Here is a 26,678-nt window from a genome sequence, read left to right as displayed (position 1 = left end):
GGCCATCTTCAGAACTGGTCGTTGTTGGTCTTGGCGCCACTTGTTCTGTTTCCTGTGAGGGTGTGTTGTATTGTGCTTTATAAACATACTGTGTTCACGACTATGTATATTTTCATGTACATTGATTTCGTTATAATATATCGTGGGAGAGATAATCAACATAGAACTTGGATATTTAACGACGCTGTATCAACTACTTAGTCGTAATGAGTGCACTTCTGTACATGGTGCGTTGGACATTGTGCCATTGGGAGGGGTAACTGAGAGATAGAACTTGAATTGAGGGGATTCGATCCGGCATCGGAACTGGAATCCGGTGTGACTTGGTGGATAAAACGTCAGCACGTAGAGCTGAAAACAGGGGTTCGAGTCCCGGTGCGGAGAGAATTTTTCTGTATTCTATCCTTCAACTACGAGGTTATTTAGCATCGATTGAAGTGGTGATAGCGAAATGGTTTTTGGCGAGATGAGGCCGAGAATCCGCCAAAGATTATCTCATATTCGCCTGACGGTTGGGGAAAATCTCGGAAAAAATCTAACCAGGTAATCAGCCCAAACGGGGATCGAACTCGCGCCCGAGCGCAACTCCGGATCGGCAGGCGAGCTTTAGCTACGCCGGTGGCTACTTAAAAATTAACACCGGGGGGGGGGGGCTATCGAGGAAGCGTTTTGTTCCTTCTAGATCAGCCGTGGCGAAAAGGCCATGGTGCGCCGAGCCACTGTGTAAGCTGCAACGTGCATAGCACCTATGGAGGGAGGCGGACAACCGAAGGGGAAGTTAACGTTTAGTACATGTAACGAAGAAAGAAATGAACAAGAAAACATAGGACACATTATCACAACCTAAAATTAACTATCTTCAGAATGTTTCTGCGACAAAGTTTCAAAATCAGGAATTATGTCACTTACTGCCAATCGTAGTTGATTACGAAGGTATTTGTCTGTCAGTCGTGATCTAAATTTGGTTTTTACTATTTTCATTGTTGAAAATAATATTTCACAAACGTAAGTTACAGCGAACATGGCTTCCACAGAGCAAGCCAAATATTTATTTTTTTCCAAAGATTTGAAAAGTTCAATATCTGTCAAGTCCTTACATCTAGCTTTCATTTAACGTCACATTGTAAATCTGTGAGTTTAAATTGAAAATCTAACCGCATTATTCGTACATCTGCTGTAAAATAATCGAGTACAGAGATGATGATGATGATGATGATGATGATGATGATGATGATGATGATGATGATGATAATAACAACACTTAACCTTTTAATGTTTCATCAGTAACATGCAGTAACTTATAATGCCGTTTTATGTTATACAACCGTTTTCCTAGTAATATTTGTGAACAAATCATACATTTAATATTCTCATCATATTGTAAGCAAAAGAATGCATCCTCCCATCCTACTTGAAACTTTCGTTTTTTATAGAGGTACATGGTTTCGAGAGAGATATTGCACCGATACGCCACTCGCAGGTCCGAGACAAATACAAATGGAACGGAGTTTGACTCCAGTGAGTAAGAGGGTGGGGGTTGTAGGTAGGAAGCGAGAGAAAAGCACTGCGAGCCACAATGTGCTCGTGAGTCGCATTTTCGCCGCGGCTGTTCCTGGTCCTGTTAGGAACAGCGATATCAAGGAATTTCGTATGTAATGTTCTGATTGTCAAAAACGACTCAGTTTTCACATAAAGTATGTATGGCACATACACTGATAAATGGTATCGTACTCTGAACATGATGAGTCTCAACAACTGATAGCCAATAACTAGCAACATGTTTTTCGCATTAGAGTGACCTAAAACTTCGTTTATCTGAACTAAATTAAAAATAAGCCTTCTCGTAGAATTAGATACAGATGTGTTTGAATAATGAAAGATATGTGACGTGTTTGGCGGGCGAAGCAACGGTTACATTCTGTTTTTAGGCTGTTGCGTAGATTAAAAATGGATATTTTACAGGTAATTGTGAGTGGACTTAAGTTCTTTAAACTATTAATTTAGGTCTGCCTAAGAAGAAGCTACGATTAAGTCCCTATATAACGCCTGTGGCGGCTGAGTGATCAGACCTCAGGCCTGTCACGCAGGCGGCCTGAGTTCGATTCCCGGTCAGGTCTGGGATTTTTCATTGACTATTACACTTTTACTACGTCACACTACTTTCGACCAATAAAACGGTACGAAAGGACGTCTTTCAACCAATCATGGCTGCTTATCGCACAATTTTATCGCGTCCCTAGCATATGTTTAATTTTATCGCGTCCCTAGCATTTGTTTATTTTTATCACCACCCTAGCATTTGCTTCTTTGTTTGCCAACATTTCAAACTGCACTGGTCTGGACGTCAAAAAAACATAAAATTACAAACCACTTCAGTCGATGCACAGCACTTTCAAATATGACTCGCATTGGCATTCAAGAACAAGAATTAATAAAGATCACTGGTCATATATGAAGAGCACCATTCGGAAATCCTGAATAAGTTGAGGGATACACCATGTACATTAACGAGTTCACTTCTTTTACGCACACGTCCAATATAACATCAACTGAACCTCCAACCACTAAAACATTCAAATTTGAAAATTGTACCTACTTTCAATAATTGTTTCTTTTAAAATTATTCATGTTTATTTTTTATTTCATCATCGTTAATTAAAATGTTTCTTGTTTACTTCATCATCCCTAATTAAAACTTTTCTAACACTTGTTTATATTATTAGGTTATGTTTGTTATAGCTTCTGCTATATGATATTATGGATAGTCACGTATCAGAGATTGTTTAATACTAAGATTTATTGAAAATCATCTGTCAAATGACGTTGATTACTGGGATCCGGATGATTGAAGTGAAATGCAAATGTTTTAATAAAAATGAAACTGAACCAACAAAGCCTTCTTGACCAGTAACAGTCCACAGAGTTCAATGATGATTCCATAGTCGGCACAACTGATACCGGTAACAAGAAAACATAATCATAAAACACTACTGCCATCTAGCGTAATGTTGAGATGGTACAATAATACATTTGAAGACAGTTGTATTTTCGTAAGCCAATTAATATTTTATTGTATTGGAGTACTTTGTTACTTCTAATCTTTATATACTTTCTTCTAATCGTGTAATAGTCAATTAAATCCCACTCGAGTTTTGATTTTCTCTAGATAAATCTGCGAGTGAAAAATCCATAGTGACACTAATGGCGGACAAGGTCGCAGTTGGGGTTTTTCTCGAGGTTCTCCCGTTTTCCCATATTAGGCATCTACATAATTCCGTCACCATTTCTCCATTTCGTCGTCATTCCATAGCATTCCCCAATCGTCTGCTGGCGACGCGCGGAGGGAGTTGGCCTAGGGACGAGGGGGAGTTTCCTGCTCGAAACCTGGGTACGCAGCGAACCTTAGTCTAGTCAGCCGGCGTGTGTTTGGGTATTGGTGTAGTTTGAGGGTTAGTGCAATAGATCGTAAAAGATCGCAGTACTGGACCATAGTGCCCCCCCCCTCCCGTAAGTTCCACTTCATTCCAAGTCCCTGCATTCTTATAATTACTTGTTTCATACATTAGTCTTGTACAGAGTGTCTCTAAATTAGACCGACAGACTTTGGGATTGGATAGACAATTTTTTAAATCACTTTATGTTAAGGGAACAAATGGGCTGTGACGCGACGTTTCGTTTGAGCGCAACAAGGTCTCATGTCATTAATTGAGCGATCGTATAAGACAAGAGTGAGGTAATTATTTGAAAATTAATTCATGAATTTAATAAACATATAATTAAAATTACAGAAATTCATTTGATAAAGCAAAATATAAAAACACAAACAAAACAAAGAGAAAAGGAAAAACATTTACTGCAGTGTTACGAGTAAATTAGCAGTCTGATCCCAATACACTACAGTTTTCTCATCACTGCAGCAAATGATGGAACATACGTTCATTGACTTCCACACAAAGCGTGCATTGACTTGCCAAACTCTGTCTCACATACACCAAGCATTTCTCTGATTTCGTGAGCTACGCAGGCCATGCGTGGTACAAGACGTACGGAATCCACAGGGGTTTCATAAACTACAGACTTTGGTGACCCCACAAAAAGAAATCAAAATGGGTTAAGGTCCGGCGATCGCGCCGGCCAAGCAACGTTTTCTTCTCTAGCTACCCAATGCTCGCCGTATGTAGCTGTAAGATGACTACTCGTAAGTACTGCATTGCCAAAGTGAGCTGGAGTGGAAACATGATACTGAGTTCAGGAAGTCAATAAACTGGGTGTAAGCGTTAATGACATAACACCTTGTTGCATTGAAACGAAACGTCGTAGCTCATTTTTTCCTTAACAAAAAGTGTTCTGGAAAAGGTTGTCTATCCGATCTCAATGTCTGTCGGTCTAATTTAGAGACACCCTGAATATCCTACGGAACGTATGCCTGGCAAGATAGTACGTATGGTGCTTTAGTTTCCAGTTACTACTTCATTGCGACAAGTATGGTTATAATTTCTGGACAAAGTAATGTAATGGTGGCAGGAGAAAAGTGAGTTTCCTGAGGCAATCTTCAACAATACCGTCTTGCATGTTCTAGGGGTCAGCGAAGGACTTGTGCTTTGAGGCTGCGTTCGGACGTGAGTTCGAATCTCGCTTGAGCTGAATGTCTAGTTGAATTTTTTCGTGGCCTTCCCCATGGCTTGGATTCTTCTCCCCGAATTACAATCTCGCTATCGCCAATTTAACTGACACTAGGTAACCTCGTAGTTAATACAACGTTGTTAAAGATCGAGTAAGAAATAACATTTTTGTCCACCTCAAAGTCTTCAGAGTGGAAGTACTTCGGCTCGCGTCTGTGTGAGGGTGAAGAGTATAATATAGGCTATTAATGTGGCATGGTCACACTTCATGAAGGAACAAATGACAATTCTGGCAGCATGTGCTGCGACTCGTTGGCACAACAAGGTCATCTATTACTTCCTTGCTCAAGAAGGAAGTTTTGATTCTGCGAGCTCAATGTTGGCACATTTGCCAAAACAATCTAGCGTCAACAGCAGTGTTGCCAACGTCAGCGAGAAAGCTGGAACTTTTCTGATAAAATAGTGGAATTTGTTTCTTTTTTCCTTCTTTCTTTTCTAGAAGTTATTACAACTTTCTACGTTGCAATTAGTCTTTACACTTGTAACCACATTAGTGTGTATGGGAGAGAGGGGAGGGGGACATGTTCCGATCTGAATTAGGCCTAGTGTTTGTTATTGGAGTTCTTGCATGTTACATTCTTATACAGGGACATCATTTTATTTTTACTAACATTTTTAATATTAACCTGGCTATATCTCTGGATTGAAGGTCTAGAACCGGAAACACCGCTTGCTCTCCCTTCCAAGACTGGTGTTCGATGGTACTGGCGTAAAATACAAATCACTTTACTAGCTATAGGAGGGAAGAAAAGTAGTTCATCCATTTATGTAAACTAGGAAATATCGCAATTTTGAGTTTGATAATTTTTATTAGGTTTTTGTTTAATCAAAATACAATAGTGTATTAACACTTAGTGTTTTTACTCACGAATTGAGCTGTCCATTCGGACGTATTAATTATGCAGTGTATATTGTACTGTTACAGCACATTAGCGTACAATATAGAAAATTGAAAAATAATCATAATGTGGATATTTTAACACATTTTTGAAAATGGTGGCCGTTCATTTCGATAAAGGCTTCAGTTCTTTTGTGCATATTTTCGCACTATAGACTATTGTACCTAATTCTAATTACCAGTTTCGTCCTTCGCACGAGTAACTCATGTTGAAATAATTTTATACCTACTCTATAAAAGAGTACCTTATGTACTGTAAATTTAATCTTCACTTCTGCCCGATCCGAAAAGATAAGATTACTCAGAAATGCTATCTACTGTCCGTCCAAGTAGCTTTGTCGCAGGGTCATAGAAAGGGGGCAAATCACGTGACAGTTAATTACTTAACGAGGCCCTTATATTTAAGTTATTTTAAACAGTTGTATAATATTACGTAGACGTCCAATTCCTAACAGAAATTAATGTTTTCAGAAAAGAGCTAAGACAGCCCAGATACTAGAAGCAACTAGGGGAAACCGGGATGCGACGTAGGCAAAAAGACGACAGTACCTATGCGAAAATATGATTCAATATTGAAAGCTCTTTCGTCACTGGAAAACGCGAACATATTTCTGGAACGTACTATACTCACTAACTCAGTACTGCATACGCGGCCTTGGTTCTGTGTGGAGTACGGTTGGAGGTTTACTAACAGAGGGGGTGGGAGTGAAGTACATTAAAAAACTCGGATACAATAAAAATTGAAGTAAAAATAAAATGATGTGCTGTATAAGTCATAGATTACCCGTCATCTGCTCCGCTATAGGCGATCAGCGAATTGTGTTTATGAAGACAGAAGGTAGCAGAACTTCTCAACATTTAAACATGACAGATTTATTAGTCGTGAATTCCGAACTGTAATAGAAATGCAGATAGAAATACTACATTTGAATATCAAAAATTCCTCCCTTTATTTAAGATGTGAGAAAAACTTGGATATGAAAAACAAGAATGGAAGTAATAAATTGAAAAGTGTGATCCCAAAACTCGCTCAGTCCATTTGACCCCATTTTTATGATTTAGATCATATATAGTCGACCTGGTTGGCGAATTGATATAGCGCTGGCCTTCTTTGCCCAAGGTTGCGGGTTCGATCCCGGGCCAGGTCGATGGCATTTAAGTGTGCTTAAATGAGACAGGCTCATGTCAGTAGATTTACTGGCATGTAAAAGAACTCCTGCAGGACAAAATTCCGGCACATCCGGCGACGCTGATATAAACCTCTGCAGTTGCGAGCGTCGTTAAATAAAACACAACATATATATATATATATATATATATATATATATATATATATATATATATATATATAAAATTATGTTTGAGACATCTATTATTAATCATATTTTAAGCTTGTTTTCTTAAAAAAACACCAATCCTTGTTTAAAAGTTTGTACATCTTGATTACACAACTTTTAACACTGTATCACTTCGGAATATGTATGATAAGGACTTTCTTGTGTTAAATTTTAACATACCTTTCTTAACATGTTTCGACCTATTTTCGGTAATCTTCGGAACTGGTCGTTGTTGGTCTTGGGGCCTCTTGTTTCTTGTGTGGGTGCGTTCGTAGTGTAGAGTCAAAGAGTGTATATGTTTTGAAATTGAGTTGTGTGTTGAGAATATCGTTGGGGAAAGACATGAAAATACTGCACATCCAACCAAAAAGCCAGAAACTCAACACATTAGAACAATATGAAATATACAGACACACGAAAACACACCCCAACGATATTCTCAACACACAACTCAATTTCAAAACACATACATTCTTTGACTCTACACTCCGAACGCACCCTCACAGGAAACAAGAGGCGCCAACACCAACAACGACCAGTTCCGAAGATGACCGAAAATAGGTCGAAACATGTTAACAAGGTACGTTAAAATTTAACACAAGAAAGTCCTTATCATACATATCCCTAAAAGTTTCTGTTATTGTGCATGTGACTTGAAAACAGTCCTTAGACCGATGGATAAAAAACTAGCCCAGTCCTTTTATAAAAATGGGCAAAATTTCCGTTTTTTTTTTTGTTTTATTTTATATCTTATTACAAAATCGCCACCTTGAAAATTATTCTTTTCTCCAAAATATCGTAACAGTAATTATAAATGTATAAATGCTTAATGCATTAAATAAATAAATTTAAATAAAAATACTATAATTAAACTTATTAAGTTCATTGTTATATATTTAGTTACATATTTCGAGAATATTTCTCATGTATTTATGTGCCGGTGTGTATTTCACAATATTATACATGTATTATTTTAGAGCTATACTAATAAGCCCTTTCTCTTGTTACAGGGCGCAGGCCACATCCACGACCTAACGATAGGGTATGACATTAACGGAAAGGACTATGTGCTGGACCTGCGCCTAAACAGGTAAGTAATTATAACTTTTATATTTAATTTTTATTTCATTTTTACACGCAATAACAGCGGGAATCATATTCGTAACATTCTCTTTAATGTGTTCCTCTGGAGTAGTGTGTCAGGAGCTCTCAAAACAAATCTCAGAGCCGTGGAAATGAACATAGTCTGCTGAAATAGGTATAGATGGCTGTGTGATTATCAGAGAGGACAAATACGACGGACGTAGGTTCGATTCACTGTGGGAATTGAAAATTTAACTCTCTCATAGATATACAGGATGCTTCACGACTAATGATCCGCGATTTAGGAATGAGTTCTATAAGCCATTTTGAGCATAAAATGTCATATGAACATGTGTCCGATTATCAATCGTTAAGGAGTTACAGCTGATTGAACCCTACGAAAGTAGCAGTGGTTTTGAGCAATACTAATAATAATTATTCACTTAAAATACACAGAAATATTAATTCAAAATACTGTATTATTCAAAGCAGAAGCAGATATACCTCCTTGCGTTTCAGTGCACTTGGCCGCACGGATGTGAATGGCGCGCATAGCGTTCCGTACACCTCTGATGATCGCAGCAGCGTACATAATACGACGGAAAGACTTAGGGTGTTATTCATAGACATTTCCCTAGCCCGCGCTAAGAGTGTGCTAAACTAGCCCCGGCTATCGGCTGATTACTTGTACAGGATTCATATATCATATCATTTGCTAAGAGTGGTTTATGAATACGAAAAAACGTTAGCTCGCTGATCATCCACCGGAAGCCCGCGCTTAGAAGTCTATGAATATGGCCCTTATCTTCCCTTTCCTCCCCGTACTTCACGTCACTGCGCAACCCTCCGTTTGGTTTACATTCGAACGTTTGTATTACGACGCAAGCAACTCCAAAGCCTGATTCACAGTATGATGTTTGGATTTTTACGAATAACTTTCAAACTATGATAATCGAACTCATGGTCATATGAGATTTTATGCTCAAAATAGCTAATAGAACTGATTCCCAAAGTGCGGTACATTAGATGTGAATCACTCTTTAGAGCGTCTGGGTGTGTATTTCTTGTACCTCTGTTCTGTGCTCTCTTAAAGGATGGACTTGTGCCATGCTGATCACATAAATACAGAGCCCTGTTGATTGTAAATATCTTTATAGGCGCACTTTCATTCAAAATCATCACAAGAGTGAGTATGGACCGAATAATTCAGTAATGGCTATGATGATGATGATGATGATGATGATGATGATGATGATGATGATGATGATGATGATAGTACTGAATTAAATTAAAAGAGAGATTATTATGCTGCGTTGAATATTATCGGTTAAAATAAATGCACAATTTTTTGTTATTATAACCTACCAAAAAGAACAAGAAGGTTGTGAAGCTCTGAGAATAACTTGTGTTGTTTCAGGGAGTTGGTCCCGAAGTCATATTTCGAAAGATACCAGCACAATGGTCAACACGTTGTAAATAAACCAACTGGAAAGGTGAGTTAATAAACGCTTGCATCTCGTCTGCTTCTAGGGTTGCCAGATGTACAGTTTTACCCGGAACAATACTGTTTTAGCTCTTGTTTTTCCGCGAGTCTTGAACCGTACGCCAAATGTTTCGTTTTCAAATTTCAAATCCCGCGCGCAGTACCTACGTCACATTTGCAGTGTGGTTGGTGGCGGCGTTGTAGTATGTATGACAGTACCAGAAAATGTGGTGTATTTCATAGATTAAACTGGTGCAAAAAAAAACTGAAAAATATATTTGTAACAAAATTCTTGCTAAGCTTTTCCCCATTTACTGTGATTATTTTCAGTAATGGCCACAAAATGGAAGGTTGGAAAGAATAGAATACTGCAAATGTTACAAAAAATGAACTTTTTATAATTTAACAATGATGAAAACTGTAGGTTTTACAAGAAGATTGTTATATGAATAAATAAATAGTTAAATACGACATATTCAAGTGGAAAATACAAGTTAAATATAGGAATATATAAAATGAAAGTGTCCACACCTATGGAGTAGTGGTTAGTGCGTCTGACCACGAAACCAAGTGGCCCGGGTTCGAATCCCAGTCGGGGCAAGTTACTTGATTGAGGTTTTTCTGGGGTTTTTCCTCAACCGAATATGGGCAAATGCTGGGTAAATTTCTGTGCTGGACCCCGGACTCATTTCACCGGTATTATCACCTTCATTTCAGTCAAACGCTAATTAACCTGAGATATTGATACAGCGTCGTAAAATATCCCACTAAAAATGAAAGAGTAAGTTCACAATTAAATTATAATTATGACGTAATAAATAATTATAATGCATAAATCACAATAAGATTAATAATTGTATTAATTAATATGTAATACATTGGTTGGGTCACTGACTGAGAAGAAACTGCATATGATCTATATATCTGAATGTCGACTATCATTTGTTATTTTTCTTCTGCCTCGAAGTTTTCTCCCTTACACCATTCCTTCGAGTGCATCTTCAGTAGGCAGTTTCTTCTCAGTCAGTGAATCAACCAATGTATTACATATTAATGCCGAGTCTTAAGAGGAAGGCAGAAAATAGGAAAGATTGGAGAATGCTGGGTTTGCAGTGACAGACCTGCATTTGGGCATAAAACTATGAATGAATGAATTTTCTTCTTATACACTTAATGTTTTTTCTAAGAAACCGAATGTGGATGAAAGGTGTTCCTTATTTCCCATCTCAAAATCTGGCAACCCTATCTGCTTCTCACATTAGGGTAAAAAAACAACGGTTAGGCTACCTGAATAGGAGTATGGATTGACTTTTATTGTTATATTTAAAATAGGACATAGCTCTGAAAAGTGTACCGTGTATCATTCAATCTATTGTCTTGATGTGCCCGCCCTCCTATTTTCAATTTTGTCTTTATTTTTCCCGTCAGAGGCCTCTGCAGTCTCACGAGACATCATGCAGAGATGTCTAGGATCTCGATCGGTATGTTAGCATATGTTATTCTTAACCTAAGTCGCTATCTGAAGATGTGTCTGACGAAGCATCGCTAGAATTATGTAGAGTACTAAATCATTACGAAAACAAAATAAAAATTCTGCATTGTAGTTGTCTTTGTTAGAAATCGAATTACAGTTCCAGACCACCGAAAGTCAGGGAGGTTTCATTTGTGACGTTAGAAATCAACCAATGGAAGAGAAGAAGTGACGAAGTTTTCACATTCGAACTTTGATATTTGTGTTAAGTTGATTCCTTTTGTCACCTCTGGAATGATGCATCTGCCCTCATAAGTACTGCAATTGCTCTGAGTTAGATACTACAGTAGCTTATATGGGACTTCAACCGAGGGCTCGTTAATTAAGAGTAGCAGGATGATTAGACCTGTCAGCTCTCCGATTACATCTGTTCATGGCGCACAGCCAGAAAGTATTCCCTCCACAAGCATGGAGCTTTCCTTGTCCTTGTGTTTAATATATACATTTTTATGCTCGACCATGCCGAAATGTAGTAATTATACACCTGGTAGCAGCCCTTTAATGCACCTCATTAAAGTACACCTATTCATTATAATTCAGTTGTTCAACCAATGAGAAATCAACTTTGTACTGATTGTACCATTATAAAACCGCAAGTATCGATTATCCTCGGATATGCAATCGAAAGACAATTAGCGAAAAGTCACGGAGGCTGGAAATCCAACGCTGTCGCAGAAGGTTATGTTCTGTTACTATAATAATTAGCGTTAATTGTAAATAATAATCAAATAAATTCAATTTGTCATCTCGTTTTTCAATTCTAAATCAATTTCCAGGTTATATCAAGCCTAATCTTCATGTTATTCTCTAGATTATATCAAGGTACATGACATTCGTGTTTCGGAAAAAATCAATACTTTCGCGTCTGCGCACATCTTAGAATTCAGGTCAGTTCCACTCCTCACTTACATAACCATAACATGAATACTTCTGAATAATTTCAAGTTATAAATATGGTCGAGCATAAAAAGTCATATGAAACTTGCCTATAATGGTAATTAAGACGCTCGTATGAAAATTATACTCGTTGCGCTCGTTTCATAAACAAACATACTCGCGTCTTAATTACTACCATTACAGGCTCGTTGCATAATGTACTATTATTATTAACAACTTCGATGTCATAACAAACTCAAACCATTGGAAAATTTTATATTACTTTTCTATTATATTTGGATCCATTATATGGTACATATTTTATTATTTTTCCATTATATTGTACAGGATGTTAAAAAGTATCCAATATTTTAGGACGTGATAGTATGCATCAAAACAAGAAAAGAAGTCTAATAAACATGGGTCCTACAACACATACTTTCTGAGATCTGAACACTTGTTCATAGGAGGTGCTCAGTGTGACGTCCATTTATGGCAATGCATTTTTCTGCCCTACAGTACACCAGGCTACCAGATATTAGATATTATTATTAGATGTTTTTTTATTCATTTTGTTCTTTTTTGGACACTTTGTATTCATTCTGACGAAAATAAGTTACGAAATGTATCAATCATTTTCGAACACTGTGTTTTATAAGCTTGCTCCAATAACAATGAACAATTATTTGAAGTCATTACGTCAAAATTGCACAAAACTGAAATTTGTTCAGAGTCAGCGCTAATAGTTTTCTTTTTCAGTTTTTATTACGCTAAAAATAATTCAAGGGAAACAGTTAACACCTTCAAAAATACTTAATTTATAGTGCTTACAGGCTGACTTACTCGTGATACGTAGTAGGTTTTTTTTTCTCCTGTATCAGTAGTCCGGATTTTTATGTAATTACATACCTATTAGTTCCTTAGTATGCATCTGTCTGAAAACTCAAACTGTAATTGGCTTGCTCTTTGGTGCAAAGGGCACTATCTCAAGATTTTGTATCAATTTCTTTCATCGTTTCCATATCGATCTTTTGGAACTTCAAGATATAACCATTAATCTTTTAAGACATTCCTTGTTAATTGTAAATAACCATCTGTACAGTTCTATATATGAAAAATAAATTATTCCTGTCGAGGATAGCTGCTACCCCCCCCCCAAAATAAATACAAATTAAATTAAATTACAATTAAAAGTAGAATATTGTTGATCTAAAATTAATTTAGGTGCTGTTACCTCTCGGTACCCCTTTTTTAAGGGCAGCTATTCTTTTTCTCTCATTTTAATTTTAATACTACACATTTTTACATATTTCGCACAATACTACAATACTACTCTCAGGAATCTTCTATGCTACATCAATAAATTTAAGAATGCAGTTATATTGTCAGACTCCAAAGCAGCTATTCTATCAATAGTCTCTAAACACACACCTTCCTCTCAAACAGCAGAAATAACTAAAATGCTCTCTCAATTAATATCACTCAATAAAAGAATTGTATTCCAATGGATACCATCCCATTGTGGAATCCTGGGAAACGAGAATGCGGATGCATTAGCAAAGAAGGGCAGCACTGCTACTTACAGACCTGTTACTAAATCTACGTATTACTCTGTGAAAAGATTTATTAAATCTACATACTTAGACTTCAACAAACAAAATTTGATAACACAATATCAAGGGAAAACATGGAACTCTCTGCATCATAATCCACAGTTAATTCCCGATTTACCACGAAAATAGTCTGTAGCTGCATTTAGATTGGCAATAGGCCATGATTGTTTGGCCAGACATCTGCATAGAATTGGAATATATCAGTCCCCTAACTGCCCATTATGCAACTCAAACCAAGAAATGGATTCGGAATATCTCAAAATCTGTGCTTCAGTGGCTGGCCATGATAATATCTTTGAAAAATATTGGAGTGCAAGAGATCAAATGACTTTATTGTCAAACGCCTGGCATTAGAAAACCACAACAACAACAATACTACTAAATAAAATTAACGTTCATGACAAATATCTTTTAATTAAACGCCTTGTAAAGAAGATTATCAATATTTCAGGATAAATTGAAACGAAATTATAAAAATGCATAGCCTATATAGGCTAAGTTTAAACTCAAAGTCGTTAGTACATAATGGGACACACATTTCAGCATCCCTGACAGGACGGCCACTTAAGTATAACCCGGTATTTTTCTGCTAATCCTGCCGTCTTGCACTTTCTTCTCATCTCTGAAAAAAGCCTAGGTGATTGACAGGTCTCGCCACATAACGATCTCATCTCCACCGCCTACTGTATAAGCACAGTCTAGTAGGCCTATTTACAGTCACGAAGCTTAATATGTAATAAATATGCATCCATAGATAGGTGCTAACCACTAGGATCGCTACTATCGCCTCATTACAGACAATGCGAAATAGTATCTGCACAGTCTATTGTTCCTAGCAACCTCAACAACTCAAGCTTCGTGACTGTATACACTAGAATGTGGTATAAGCAGCTTAACTTTCATCTTCGTCTTTTGTTAGCTGGTGTTTACAGAGCAGTAGAAAAGAGCTATTGTCTAGGATATTTCCTGCATCTGGAAGAGAGATGTTTTGTTATACTGGACAGTGGCTTTCCCTTTTATTCCAATATTCATTTGACTGCTTTGCAGCGTTTCTTATATAATTCTAAAATTGCGTGTGAAATGTCATATATCGACTGTAACTTCGGCTGGATTTTTGAAAGCATCGAAAAGTTGGAAAATATCGGACTTTAAGTCACTCATGGAATCGACGGACATCGTCTGTGACGCAAAAAATGAAGTCAGTGCTGTCCGTAGAACTGCTGGTAGGCCCAAGCAAGTCGTGAAAAATTTGGAAGCAGTCCTTGAAGGAAATTAGGTTTACGGTTATCCAGATCTTTAGTGGGGTAACGTAGATCCCCCAGAAGACGTCACTATTAGCTACATCCATTTATACACTATCTACCAAAAAGTAATTGGGCACTGTTTTTGCTCCTTTAGAACCTCGTGGTACCACCTCTTCTTGCTATAACAGCAGCCACCCTGTCAGGCATGCTCTCCACTAGTTTGTGTAGGATATCCACTGGAATGCGTCGCCATTCCTCTGCAACATGGCACTCACTTGGACAATGGAAGTTGGCCCCACGTTTCGGCGGATATTATGCAGTGGTATGCAGACAATAATGCTCACCTGTTGAACTGGCCTGCATAGAGTTCTGATCTCAATCCCATTGAGCACCTTTGGAACGAATTGGACCGGCGGTGATTGAGGTCTCGGGAGATGCGGCCAACTTCCATTGTCCAACTGAGTGCCATGTTGCAAGAGGAATGGCGACGCATTCCAGTGGATATCCTACGCAAACTAGTGGAGAGCATACCTGAGGATGGCTGCTGTTATGGCAACAAGAGGTGGTACCACGAGGTTCTAAAGGGGCAAAAACGGTGCCCAATTACTTTTTGGTAGATAGTGTATAAGTATGCACCAGTAATCTCATTCGATTTCGAGAGTTCGTTTCCACTGTATAATAGGCTAACACATGGTGTATCACGAGTTTTTCCCCTGGTTTATGGACGTGATTCCTGGTGTTATTTGAAACAAAAAATATAAATACAGTAATGTGGTGACATTCATAATTAAGGAGTTACAACAGATTTTCGAAACAGGCCATAGTGTATGTAGCGCTAGACATGTTTGAGCAGGACTAACAATGTGTGGGGGGAAGATTTAACGTTTCATATTCCAAAGTGTAGAGAATTCTTCATGAGAACGGACTGTATCCTTTTCGTGTGCAAAAAGAGCCAGCATTTAGAACCACATGATCATGCCAACCGTTTGCTTGCCAGATCCCCAGATTTAACACCCTAGATTACTGCATCTGGGGGTGGATGAAAGACATCGTGTACCAGATTAGGGTGCAAACACGAGAAGAGTTGATTCAACGTATTTTAGATGCCGCAGCGACAATAAGGAACGAACATGTGAAGTTACGAAATGCTACACGCGCGGTTCACACCCTTGCGAATCTTTGCCTTCAGATACAGGGAGGAAATTTTGAATATTTGCTTTAAATCCACTCTACATGCAAGAGACTGGTGCAAAATGAAGCACTTGTTTGTATTCTAACTATGATTTCCATTTTTGTCAGTGACATCCTCAAATAAAATAGTTTTTTTTTTTTTTTTTTTTTTTTTTTGCTCTTTCAAATTGCCATAACTCCTTAATTATGAATGTCGCCCCATTATTGTATTTACATGTTTTGTTCCAAATAACACCAGGAATCACCTCCATAAACCGCGGGAAAACCTCGTGATACATCCCGTATACTGTCCGATCACCGACGGAACTTACCTTGTGAAAATATAAAATATGGAGAAATATCTCGTGACATACTGTGCTTTATGCCTTGATTAACTTTAGTATTGCACCAAAAACTATACCGTAACATATCGATGATGTTTAGGTAAAAGGGCTTAACCCTCATTTTTAAATGTGACTTTTTTGCTGTAATCAGTTAAAATTTAATTAGAAAACTTAAAGATATGTTTTTTGACAATTATGTTTACATTCTTTCATATAAAGTAACTAATAATAATGTGCTAAAATTTAATTACAGCTGTTTTTGAAAAAAAATCGTTTTGTGGAATAAGCCTTTTCACCTGAACACCGTAGATACTAGCTATTATAAATGTGCAATTTGTATGAAACTAATTTTATAATTTATATATTTTATTTGAAATTAAATAATTTTTTGAATTGAGTGACAATGATTTTAACTCTCTGTGCAATTTTGATATTATCCTAAATCATAATTATATAGGCTACCCAGATTACTCGGCCTTATAGGTTTTGACGGTAATAACTTTTGTCAGGTTTACTATGCTGCCATCTAGTTGTTACATAAGAAGTCACGTCATAATTCCCATTTGAATTGCATTAGCGACTGTACTGGCATCTCGTGTTTGTTGGCGATGGGTGGCGATCCTGACGGTTGTTCTCTTCAAAGTGCTGCCGATTTTAACATAGGGATGAGCAATCTGTTACATATATGATCTAGGATATTACATATATTAATACATATTTTGGCCACCCTATCTCATTATCTCCTGGCCTAGTTGCCTCATAAGTGGTGCTTTCTTGGTGTTGTTTGTGAGCTTCAGACCTCTGTCTTCGGACAGTTGACTAAACAACAATACATATTTTTAGACTTTTAGTTACATAATTATGTACATATTTTTACCATCAATATTACATAAAAATCCGAACTCTATTCATCAGTAATCTTCCGTTGAACGTCGGAACAGAGGTTGAACGCATAATATTCTATGGCGCTATTATAAATGGCTGTAATAACGTAGGACAGATAGATGACTTTGGCAGTGAGCATTTTCGTAATGAACTACGGTAGTTACGATGTGAGAATAGTTCATTTTTAGAGACTTTGCAGTTTATCAGTCAGTATTGTTGCAGGATGTGGAGCTGTGCCAATACCAGGGCAAGTTGCGGGGCCTGCACAACTCGTGGGCAGCCATCTCCACGTGCCACGGACTCAGGTATGCGTAGCGAGAATGAATCGATCCACGTGTGATATCGCACCGCTACTCGAATGCCTAATCCATCAGAGACCTGGGTCCCACTTCGGGAGAATCTAAATGAAATTTGTGATAACTGATGAGGAATGAGTGTGAACTAATTTTATTAATGTACTGTGCGCCTTTTTACTTTATTATTAATATTATTATTATTATTATTATTATTATTATTATTATTATTATTATTATTATTATTATTATTATTATTATTATTATTGTTATTAATATTATTATTTCATTTCTCTTCTTACCAACATTATATGGGTAAAACTGTCCTGTTATTGTGGTGTTCACACAAATTCGGTAATTAATGGAAAACGCAAAATTCATATTTTTTTGTATGTGTGCCGTGGAATAGAATCTAGTACCCATTTTTGCATTGGGCTGTGTGAAAGGTTTCGTTGTTCGATGTGTTTATTTTTAATTCATTCTCATGCAATACTAACCTACTAAGGAGAATCTATGTATGTATACAAAAAACAACATATATACAGGTTGAACCAGAACTCTACCGGCAAACTTTCACAGGTTGTTCAGGGATGTTGGCTGAGTATGAGACCATAGGTTCCTTATATCAAAACACTCAGCCAACATCCCTGAGCAACCTGTGAAAGTTTGTAGAGTTCTGGTTCACCCTGTATGTATGTATGTATGTATGTATGTATGTATGTATGTATGTATGTATGTATGTATGTATGTATGTATAGTAGAGCATCGATTATCCGAATATCGATCAACCGAAAGCGTTCCAGTCGGCAAATTCAAATTTGCGCGCGCGCCATGTAGAAGATCCGCTAACGCTGTTTTTGAGATTTGGCTGCAAAAAAAAATAATAATAAAAATAAAAAAATAAAACGAGTCTCAGCTCTGAAGCAAAAAATACCTTTCGGACTTCTTTTCCTAAACTGTAAGCCTACTTTAATGGCATTTTGAACTTGTCAAACTAGGCTAGTCTCTGTTTTATATGTAAGACGTGTGATACGAAATATATACATATGTACAGTTTTGTGTTTAATATCAGTGTTTCTTTGTTTCATACTGCTCATATGACACCCCGGTACAATTTGTTTTCGTGAATGTTCGGTTATCCGAAAACTCAGTTATCCGAACAATTGTTTCGGATAATCGATGCACTACTGTGTATATATATATATATATATATATATATATATATATATATATATATATATATGGCCTATATAAACAAAATATACTAAAATATGCACTATATAAATGTGTAATTATAGTCACTACAATAATTATAATGAATATCCCATTTTCAAAAAAAAGTTACGCTGAGATTTTACTTTATAAAAATTAAACGTTTTTGTGTGAGGAATGTTTAAAATTAAAATTGTGGTTTATTTAACGACGCTCGTAACTGCCGAGGTTTTAACAGCGTCGCTGGTGTGCCGGAATTTGATCTCGGATGAGTTCTTTACATGCCAGTAAGTCTATTATATGAGCCTGGGCCGGGATCGAACCCACAACCTCGAGCACAGAAGGCCTGGAATGTTTCTTCATATAGGAGAAATGTCTTATTTCGGAAGACGTCATCGCCACTTTTACATTGCAGAACCGGAAAATAATTGGACTGCCAAATTTACGTGAACATTAACAACAAAATATTGTTAAAGTTTTCTTTCTATAAATCAGATTTCTACTTTTCTAATGAATATATACTTTAAAATTAATAATATAAGTAGTGTAATATTAGAAGTACTGTATATGCATTGTTTTTGAAAAATGTAAAATACTATGAAAAATATTTTTCCGTCTAAGTGCGGTACATGGGACCCTGGTTGTACCTTCTTTCCAAAAGAGTTTATGCTTGGATTTTTATCTTTCCTTAAAATTCCCTTATCCTCAGTCATAGAGTAAATTGTTCTTGTCAGTTTCGTTACGTTTCTCTAAGGCACACAAGATTCTATGTGGTGATTCGGAAATGTTTATGTATTTCATATTAGTTCAATAGGCCCTATAGTATTTTATTATTACGTTTTAAAATTACATCCGTTTTTATTTCATTTTGCCTATTTCTAGTGGAGTGATATTCGATGGTGAAGAGTTACATTACCTGGAAAGAGGATCGACTGATGAAGGAGGAGGGGGAGACGATGATGAAGATAGAGGGGAAAACGGAATTTCATCCCCACATTATCTTTACAGGCATTCAGATGTTAAGACAAACCAGACTTGTGGTGAGTATCAAAAGTTTTCTGTTCTTATAGTTGTATTGCTCTGAATTAAACATTACCTTCCGGTACACTGGGGGGGGGGGAAGACACTAATTTTGTATTTTCCATATTTCATATTGAATCATTTAACTTCGACTTCTAATCCGTACATTGCTACCATTTTCTAATTTGAGGAAGCGTTTACTTCATGTCCAAATTATTCTAGTTCAGTTTGTCATTTATTTCTTCAAAAGGATGTCCTGTAAGTGATTACCATTTACGCGTGCACATTCTTCACCAGGGTGCGAATTAACGGCGGGAGAATGGGGGGGGGGATTTCCCTCCCTGTTGGAAAGTTATCCCCCTCTTATAAATTCATATTAACATCCCTGCTAGGAATAACTTCTTTCCCCCCCACAAAATATAATTGTTTTTATACGAGTGTTTTGTAAAGTATAAACTAATCAAAGAAAATAATATTGATGTATTACCAACACCGGAAAACTGACAACAATCAATAACTTAGGAATTACGTATCTTATCTTAAGCCTGCTCATGGATATAATAATTATTATTATTTCGGAATATGTATGATAAGAACTTTCTTGTGTTAAATTTTAACGTACCTTGTTAACATGTTTCGACCTATTTTCGGTCATCTTCGGAACTGGTCGTTGCAACAACTTCTACATAGGACAGACAGGCAGATCATTTCAAACACGTTACAAAGAACACATCACAGCCATAACAAAATTACAAAACACCTCCACATATGCAGAACACATCACAAATGCCAACCACACCTACAGAGACATCAACACAGACATGGAAATACTGCACATCCAACCAAAAAGCCAGAAACTCAACACACTAGAACAATATGAAATATACAGACACACGAAAACACACTCCAACGATATTCTCAACACGCAACTCAATTTCAAAACACATACACTCTTTGACTCTACATTACGAACGCACCCACACAGGAAACAAGAGGCGCCAAGACCAACAACGACCAGTTCCGAAGATGACCGAAAATAGGTCGAAACATGTTAACAAGGTACGTTAAAATTTAACACAAGAAAGTTCATATCATACATATTCCGAAGTGATACAGTGTTAAAAGTTGTGTAATCAAGATGTAGAATTATTATTATGATCAAGATGCAAGACAAGCAACTCAGTGTAACCAAGCGTTGAGCCGTATCGAATGAGGACAATAATAATTTTATGTATGGTATTCTCTATCTGGGATTCTATCCCCCCCTCATCAGAAATCTTAATTCGCACCCTGGTCTTCACATCTCCGACAGAGTGGCGCAGCATATTCATTGGAACAATGTTGTCCGGAGTCCACACGGTTCTCCTTCCCTCTGACGCTTTTTCTTCACTGCCGAACTACTTTCCTCCAAGATGGGAATCCATGTTTTAATCGCATGCGCAAATGGGACGCGATCATGTCGCCATAAATTAAAATGACGACGAAATTCACGCATAACAGACTCAAAGCTGTAATCCAGTACTTACGAAAGCTTTTAATTGCAAAACCAAATTGTGCACCCCTCCACCTTACCATGATGACTAAATAGCATTGTATATTGTACTGGCAACAGAATGTACGCGCTTTATCGCCCCTCAACTGTGCTGTGAGAGATACACGCTCCATAAAAGTCCCGTCCCTCTGCCGGACTCCTGAACAAAACCGAAGACTGTTATTACAGATCAGTTTGAATTCTCCCTCTTCTAAGAATAAGCTCATAATTATTATGCTGTCATAATGTTGTAAATGTTATAAAGCCAATATATCTAGAGACGCATCTTTAGAGCATTTAGGCCTATGCAATCCTTTTCTTCGCCCTTTACAATGCTTTAGGCCTATTTGAAATGCTACTTTTATCTCTATTTTCTGCAAACATCTGGAAATAAAATGAAGAAACTACGAAAAGTAATGAATGAGTATGTGAAAGTCAACATAACATGTGGCTAAAGTCCACACAGTGAGAATATCAATTGTTTATTAACTTAAAACATGTTACCAGTACAATGTTGTTCAAATCGTCTAGTGTTTGTTAAACACTAAACCCAATTCAGTGAACAGCAAATGAAGTACAGTAACACAAATGACCTGTGTAGTCGTTTGCGCTCACAAAGCAGTAAAGCAATGTTTTCGTTTTAGCTTACTGATGTGATATCATCTTTCTACAAATACGGTAGTTTGAATTACACTGAAATCAATTTCAAATAAAACCGAAATAAAACGGCATTTTAGGCCGAATCCGTTGGGACTATATAAAATGGCACGTATTATCACCCTAATGTCCAGTCCTTCCCACGAATAATAAAAAATATATAACATTTAGTAGTTTTTTAAATATTTGTTATAACTTACCACTTCTTATTTTTTATATGTTTTTTTTTGGCAGGACGTATTAATAAATAGAAATAAGAACGACTCGGTAAATAGCCTATTCAAGGAGCTTAATTTCATATTAATGCCATCGAATCCTCGATTTAATACAAGATTTACTGGTAAATGGAGCATTATGTGTACGCGTACGTCTTTTTACTTACTATCTGCCCTTACAGGTGTAGGTATACAGTATTAGTGCTGTCAATCTTTTATATCCGCAGAAATCTGGAAAGTGAATCTCTTCTGAATTTACACATCGTTGTTTATGCTTACATGATCTGGAGCTCAAGCACCATATTTAATCCGCTCTGCCATCTAAAGGTATTGACTTTTTGAGGGAAGAAGCCGGGACGAATTTTTTGCACTTGCGCTTATTTTAGCTTATTTTGCGCCCTATGAGTGACAGAAAATAACTAAAAAGATACAGGCATTGTCATGTTCGCAATGTTTATTTCCTTTTAGAAAATACACTACCCTCATTGTTTTTCTACGTTTTACAAATTCTAATATTTCAAAGGCAATGATACATTTAAAGCGGAATTGATATTTCGACGCAAAGAAAAGAAATTGTGAAAATTTAGTTTTGCTAGATTTTTAAGTACGAAAACATGAATAAAAATTACAAATCCCAACAGATTCTTCTAATTCCTTAAAAAGATCTTAAATGTCAACTTTGGTTTTTACTCCTCGTGGAATTGATATGAGAACGTCAGTTACAATAAAATTACTAACCCATCATTGGTAGACATAATACCACAGTCTACTATATACAGTCGCGAAGCTTGAGGTGTTTTTTTTGCAAATCTCGTGATAAAGCGCTCCAAGCGGTTAGCAACTAGAAACAATAGACTGTCCATGGTCGACTTTGGACTGTGTCGTATTTCTATCGAGTGCTAGCTCGTTGCGCATTTCACATTGATTTTCAGAGGATATATTTTTAATTGTAGCTATTAATTTTGTTATTATTTTTATGTGTTATTTTACTAAAGACGTAGAAAAATTAGGTTTGTTTTAATGAAATTTATTGATCACGTTTTATTTTCAATTCTGGTGGGATTATTATTGCTTAGGCCTACTTTTTTTTTCAAAGGATATGTTTTTAATTATAGCTGTTAATTTTGTTGTTATTTTTATTTGTTGCTTTACTAGAGATATAGAAAAAATCTGATACAATAAAATTTATTGATCACGTTTTATTTCCAATTCCGGTGTGATTATTATTGCTTAACCTCATCCCACTTTGTTAACTACGTAAGCCTACACTACAAGTACCGGTACACGTAAGTTACTCCATTAATTCATATTTCCATTATTATTGTTGTAAAGGGAAATGCAAATTAATATTTATTGGTTTCATAGTTAATTATCGCTATAATCTTGAATGAGTGAAGCTATTATAGTAAATTTCAGTTCGTTTTGCACAAACAAAAATTATATTAACTTATTTCTTGCAGGCATCTTCGAGTTTATGGTGGAATTTAATATACTTCATTAAAATAATAAATTAACTTTATGCATTTAATATTTCAATAATGGAAGGAAGGTGTTAATTTTTCCAAAAGAACACGACAACGAAAGTATAACATATTTTGTCGTCTACTAGGAGAGAGATCTACGATGATGAGACGATAGTAGCGATCCTAGTGGTGAGCAACTACCCATGTTTGCATTTTCACTACATATTGAGCTTCGCGACTGTATATAGTAGACTGTGATAATACATTACCGCTTCTTGTGATTGGAGCGGCGTCTGAGAAGCCCTAATCTATGAACACACTCTTACCTTTTCAAAAGAAAGCACCCTCTTTGACACCTCCTGGGCATTAATTGAACGCTTGGACTATACATTACTTTTTAAAGAGCCATTCGTCCATGCGACACAATTCTTCCGACTTCACTGCTGTAATCCGCCCCATTATAATAGTGAAACTTTATCGCGTTAAAAGCAGCCGGTGTTGTGGCTCAGTTGGTAGATTGTTAGGCTAGAGATCGAGAGGTCCCGGTTCGAATCCAGGCACATCCTAATTGTTTAAATTACATTTAATTCTTAATTGTTTCATAATTCAATTAAAATATTTGGTGAAGCAATTTATTTAATTTGTGTATCTTTTTTTAATAAAAAACAGTCATGTTTAAAATTAGACTTGTCATTGTTTGAACTATTTTATTGATCTAATTCTAGTGTGACATTTAGTGGAAAACAATTGAAAGTCGCACTAGTGTTAAAAGTGCTTTTCTCACGCTACCCTATTATAGTCATATTTTTACCATGCTTGCCTAGTGTTGAGAGATCTACTTAAGACTTATAGGAGTGGCTGTTAAAATTTTAAAAATACATTAGAGGTGTTCGCAAAAAAGTTTTCAGAATCATTAATGTCTAAAAATAATGGTTTTGGGCATGCTGTGTTTATGTTGGCTATCAGTGTACAGCAACTTCTACTAAACTATTGTACGGATCTTGTTCGAATTGAATATGTGGGTCATTTTACTTAGATATTATGTGAATAAAACATAATGAAATAACACAAAATTGTGGTTTATTCAAAATTAACTCTTAACGATCTTTCTTGTTCCACAGGGAGTTGTAATATTATGATAGTGTAAATTTTATTAGTTCCAACAATGTAATTAATTCGTCACAACAATAATTCCTTTCTACAATTCACCTTAAACGCTCTCGTCAACAATTGGATCTTCACTCAACACAGTATTCGTTATAGCACTCCACCGACGACAATGACAATTTACTTGGACTATTACGAACAACAATTAACTGTTAATCTTAACTAATATTTACAAAGCACTATTTACAAATCAGAACTATCAGTTCTCAGTTCACAGTTCTTCTATCTCAGTCACTCGAGTTCACAGTATCTCGAACCACAGACCTTCAGAGACAGTTCACTGTACTCGAACTCGGGTCCCTCCAACTGCGGTCCACTGCACTCGAACTCAGGTCCCTCCAACTGCGGTCCACTGCACTCGAACTCAGGCCTTCGGATGCTGACGCAGATGCGGACGCACACTCGAGTCGAACTCCGGCTGGCTTGCTTGCTCTGGCTTTCTCACTGACTGAATAACTGAAAACTCTGAAACTCTAGTTCGCTGGCGCCTGCTCTTTTATAGCAAAATCATAGTTGCGAGAACCTTCTACAGGCGTATAGAGAATTATCTCGATATCTCTACAATGACAGACTTCTGGAATAGTCGAGAAGGTCGTTCCACATTCACTGCGTTAGTAGCAGCTGCGCGCGCAGACTCGTCGCGTTACGTAATACACCCTCTCTCTTCTCTCCACCGCGCGACGTCACTCAATGTTCCGTGGAGCCTGTGCGATCTGCTTTCATTCGGGACGCTGGTCGTGAGTTCGATTCTCACGTCGCTGTCACAATAGCTTTGCAAATAATTTGTATAGATAAGTTTTAGACGATTTTTTTGTCTGAAGAAGATTTCGATTGCACATAAGTAATATCTCCGAACCACAGGAATTAATACAGGTATCTCCTATTTCGTTCGTAACTTTGTAAGAAACATTTTTAAGGAAGAAATATTTTTTTTTTGTGTTTTTCTAATAAAGTCCATTAATTTTTAGTAAACATAATTGTATTCCATGTGCATCGTTCCCAACTAAATTTACACGTCCAGTACATACTCGATATGAACAAATTCCTTCCGCTAGTTCAAGGGAAATCACTATACACAGACAAACTGCGTACCGGAAACCATTTCCTGATATCAGGATGCTGAAAATTTGTAATTAGTGAAAAAATCTAAATATATTTTTTTTTCTGTACCACAATATGTTCTCTTTATAAAACTTCGCATAATAAAAAAGTAAAAATTGGTCATCATTGTGTTATTTCATTAATAATGTGCTATTGCATTTATTTGCTCTGGTCTCCTACTAACAAAAATCTACAAAAGTGTAACTCAAATGACAATGCTGTAATGAAACGCTATTCATGTCCATAAAAATGTGCATATCGGTTCTGATCTTTTATTGGAAATTTCACAAACATTTAATATGCAATTTCCATGCATACCGCCTCTAGTCTCATATATAAATATTTAATGTGTTTGTGCAAACATTCACGACTCTCTCATTCACATTGTATGCTAACCGCAGACGTAAATTGGCTGAACTTGTTGTCAGACGACCCATTTTTTCCCCTCACCAGCATTACATTTTCAGCACATCAGCAAACAGGAATAATTTTAATCCGGAAAACAAAAAACAGGGTAATGTTTAAGTAAAATAATACTATATTTTATTTAGGGAGAGGAGTACGACAAGGATGCCCTTTATCCCTACCCTGTTCAACATCTACTTGGAGAATTTAGTGAAGAACTGTTTTCAGAACATGGGAGGAGTGATAGTAGAAGGAAGAGGAATAAAGTGTGTAAGTTTTGCTGATGATATGGCGATATTAGCAGAAGAGGAGATGATACTAAGGGATATGCTACTGAAGCTAAATGGCAGCTGTGAGCAGTATGGGATGAAGATAAATGCCAACAAGATGAAGACCATGGTCATAGGAAAAAAAGTAAAGAAGGTAAACTTGCGAATTCTAAATGAGACAGTAGAGCAAGTGGACAGC

The 26,678-nt window shown here is 36.7% G+C and overlaps 1 protein-coding gene across 1 annotated transcript in view; it reads left to right on the top strand.

Annotated features, from left to right (window-relative positions):
* Meltrin (meltrin) overlaps positions 1 to 26,678 on the top strand; it is a 573,117-nt gene that overhangs the window by 490,070 nt on the left and 56,369 nt on the right. Inside the window, exons 3-6 of the mRNA XM_069839168.1 lie at positions 7,928 to 8,007; positions 9,418 to 9,493; positions 17,369 to 17,451; positions 19,534 to 19,691. Coding sequence (XP_069695269.1) covers positions 7,928 to 8,007; positions 9,418 to 9,493; positions 17,369 to 17,451; positions 19,534 to 19,691 — 397 coding nt within the window. The remainder of the gene's footprint in view (positions 1 to 7,927; positions 8,008 to 9,417; positions 9,494 to 17,368; positions 17,452 to 19,533; positions 19,692 to 26,678) is intronic.

This window comes from Periplaneta americana, chromosome 11 (genome assembly GCF_040183065.1).
Source record: "Periplaneta americana isolate PAMFEO1 chromosome 11, P.americana_PAMFEO1_priV1, whole genome shotgun sequence".
Classification (NCBI taxonomy): domain Eukaryota; kingdom Metazoa; phylum Arthropoda; class Insecta; order Blattodea; family Blattidae; genus Periplaneta; species Periplaneta americana.
The sequence above is the reverse complement of the archived record's forward strand: the minus strand, read 5'-3'. Positions and strand labels throughout refer to the sequence as shown.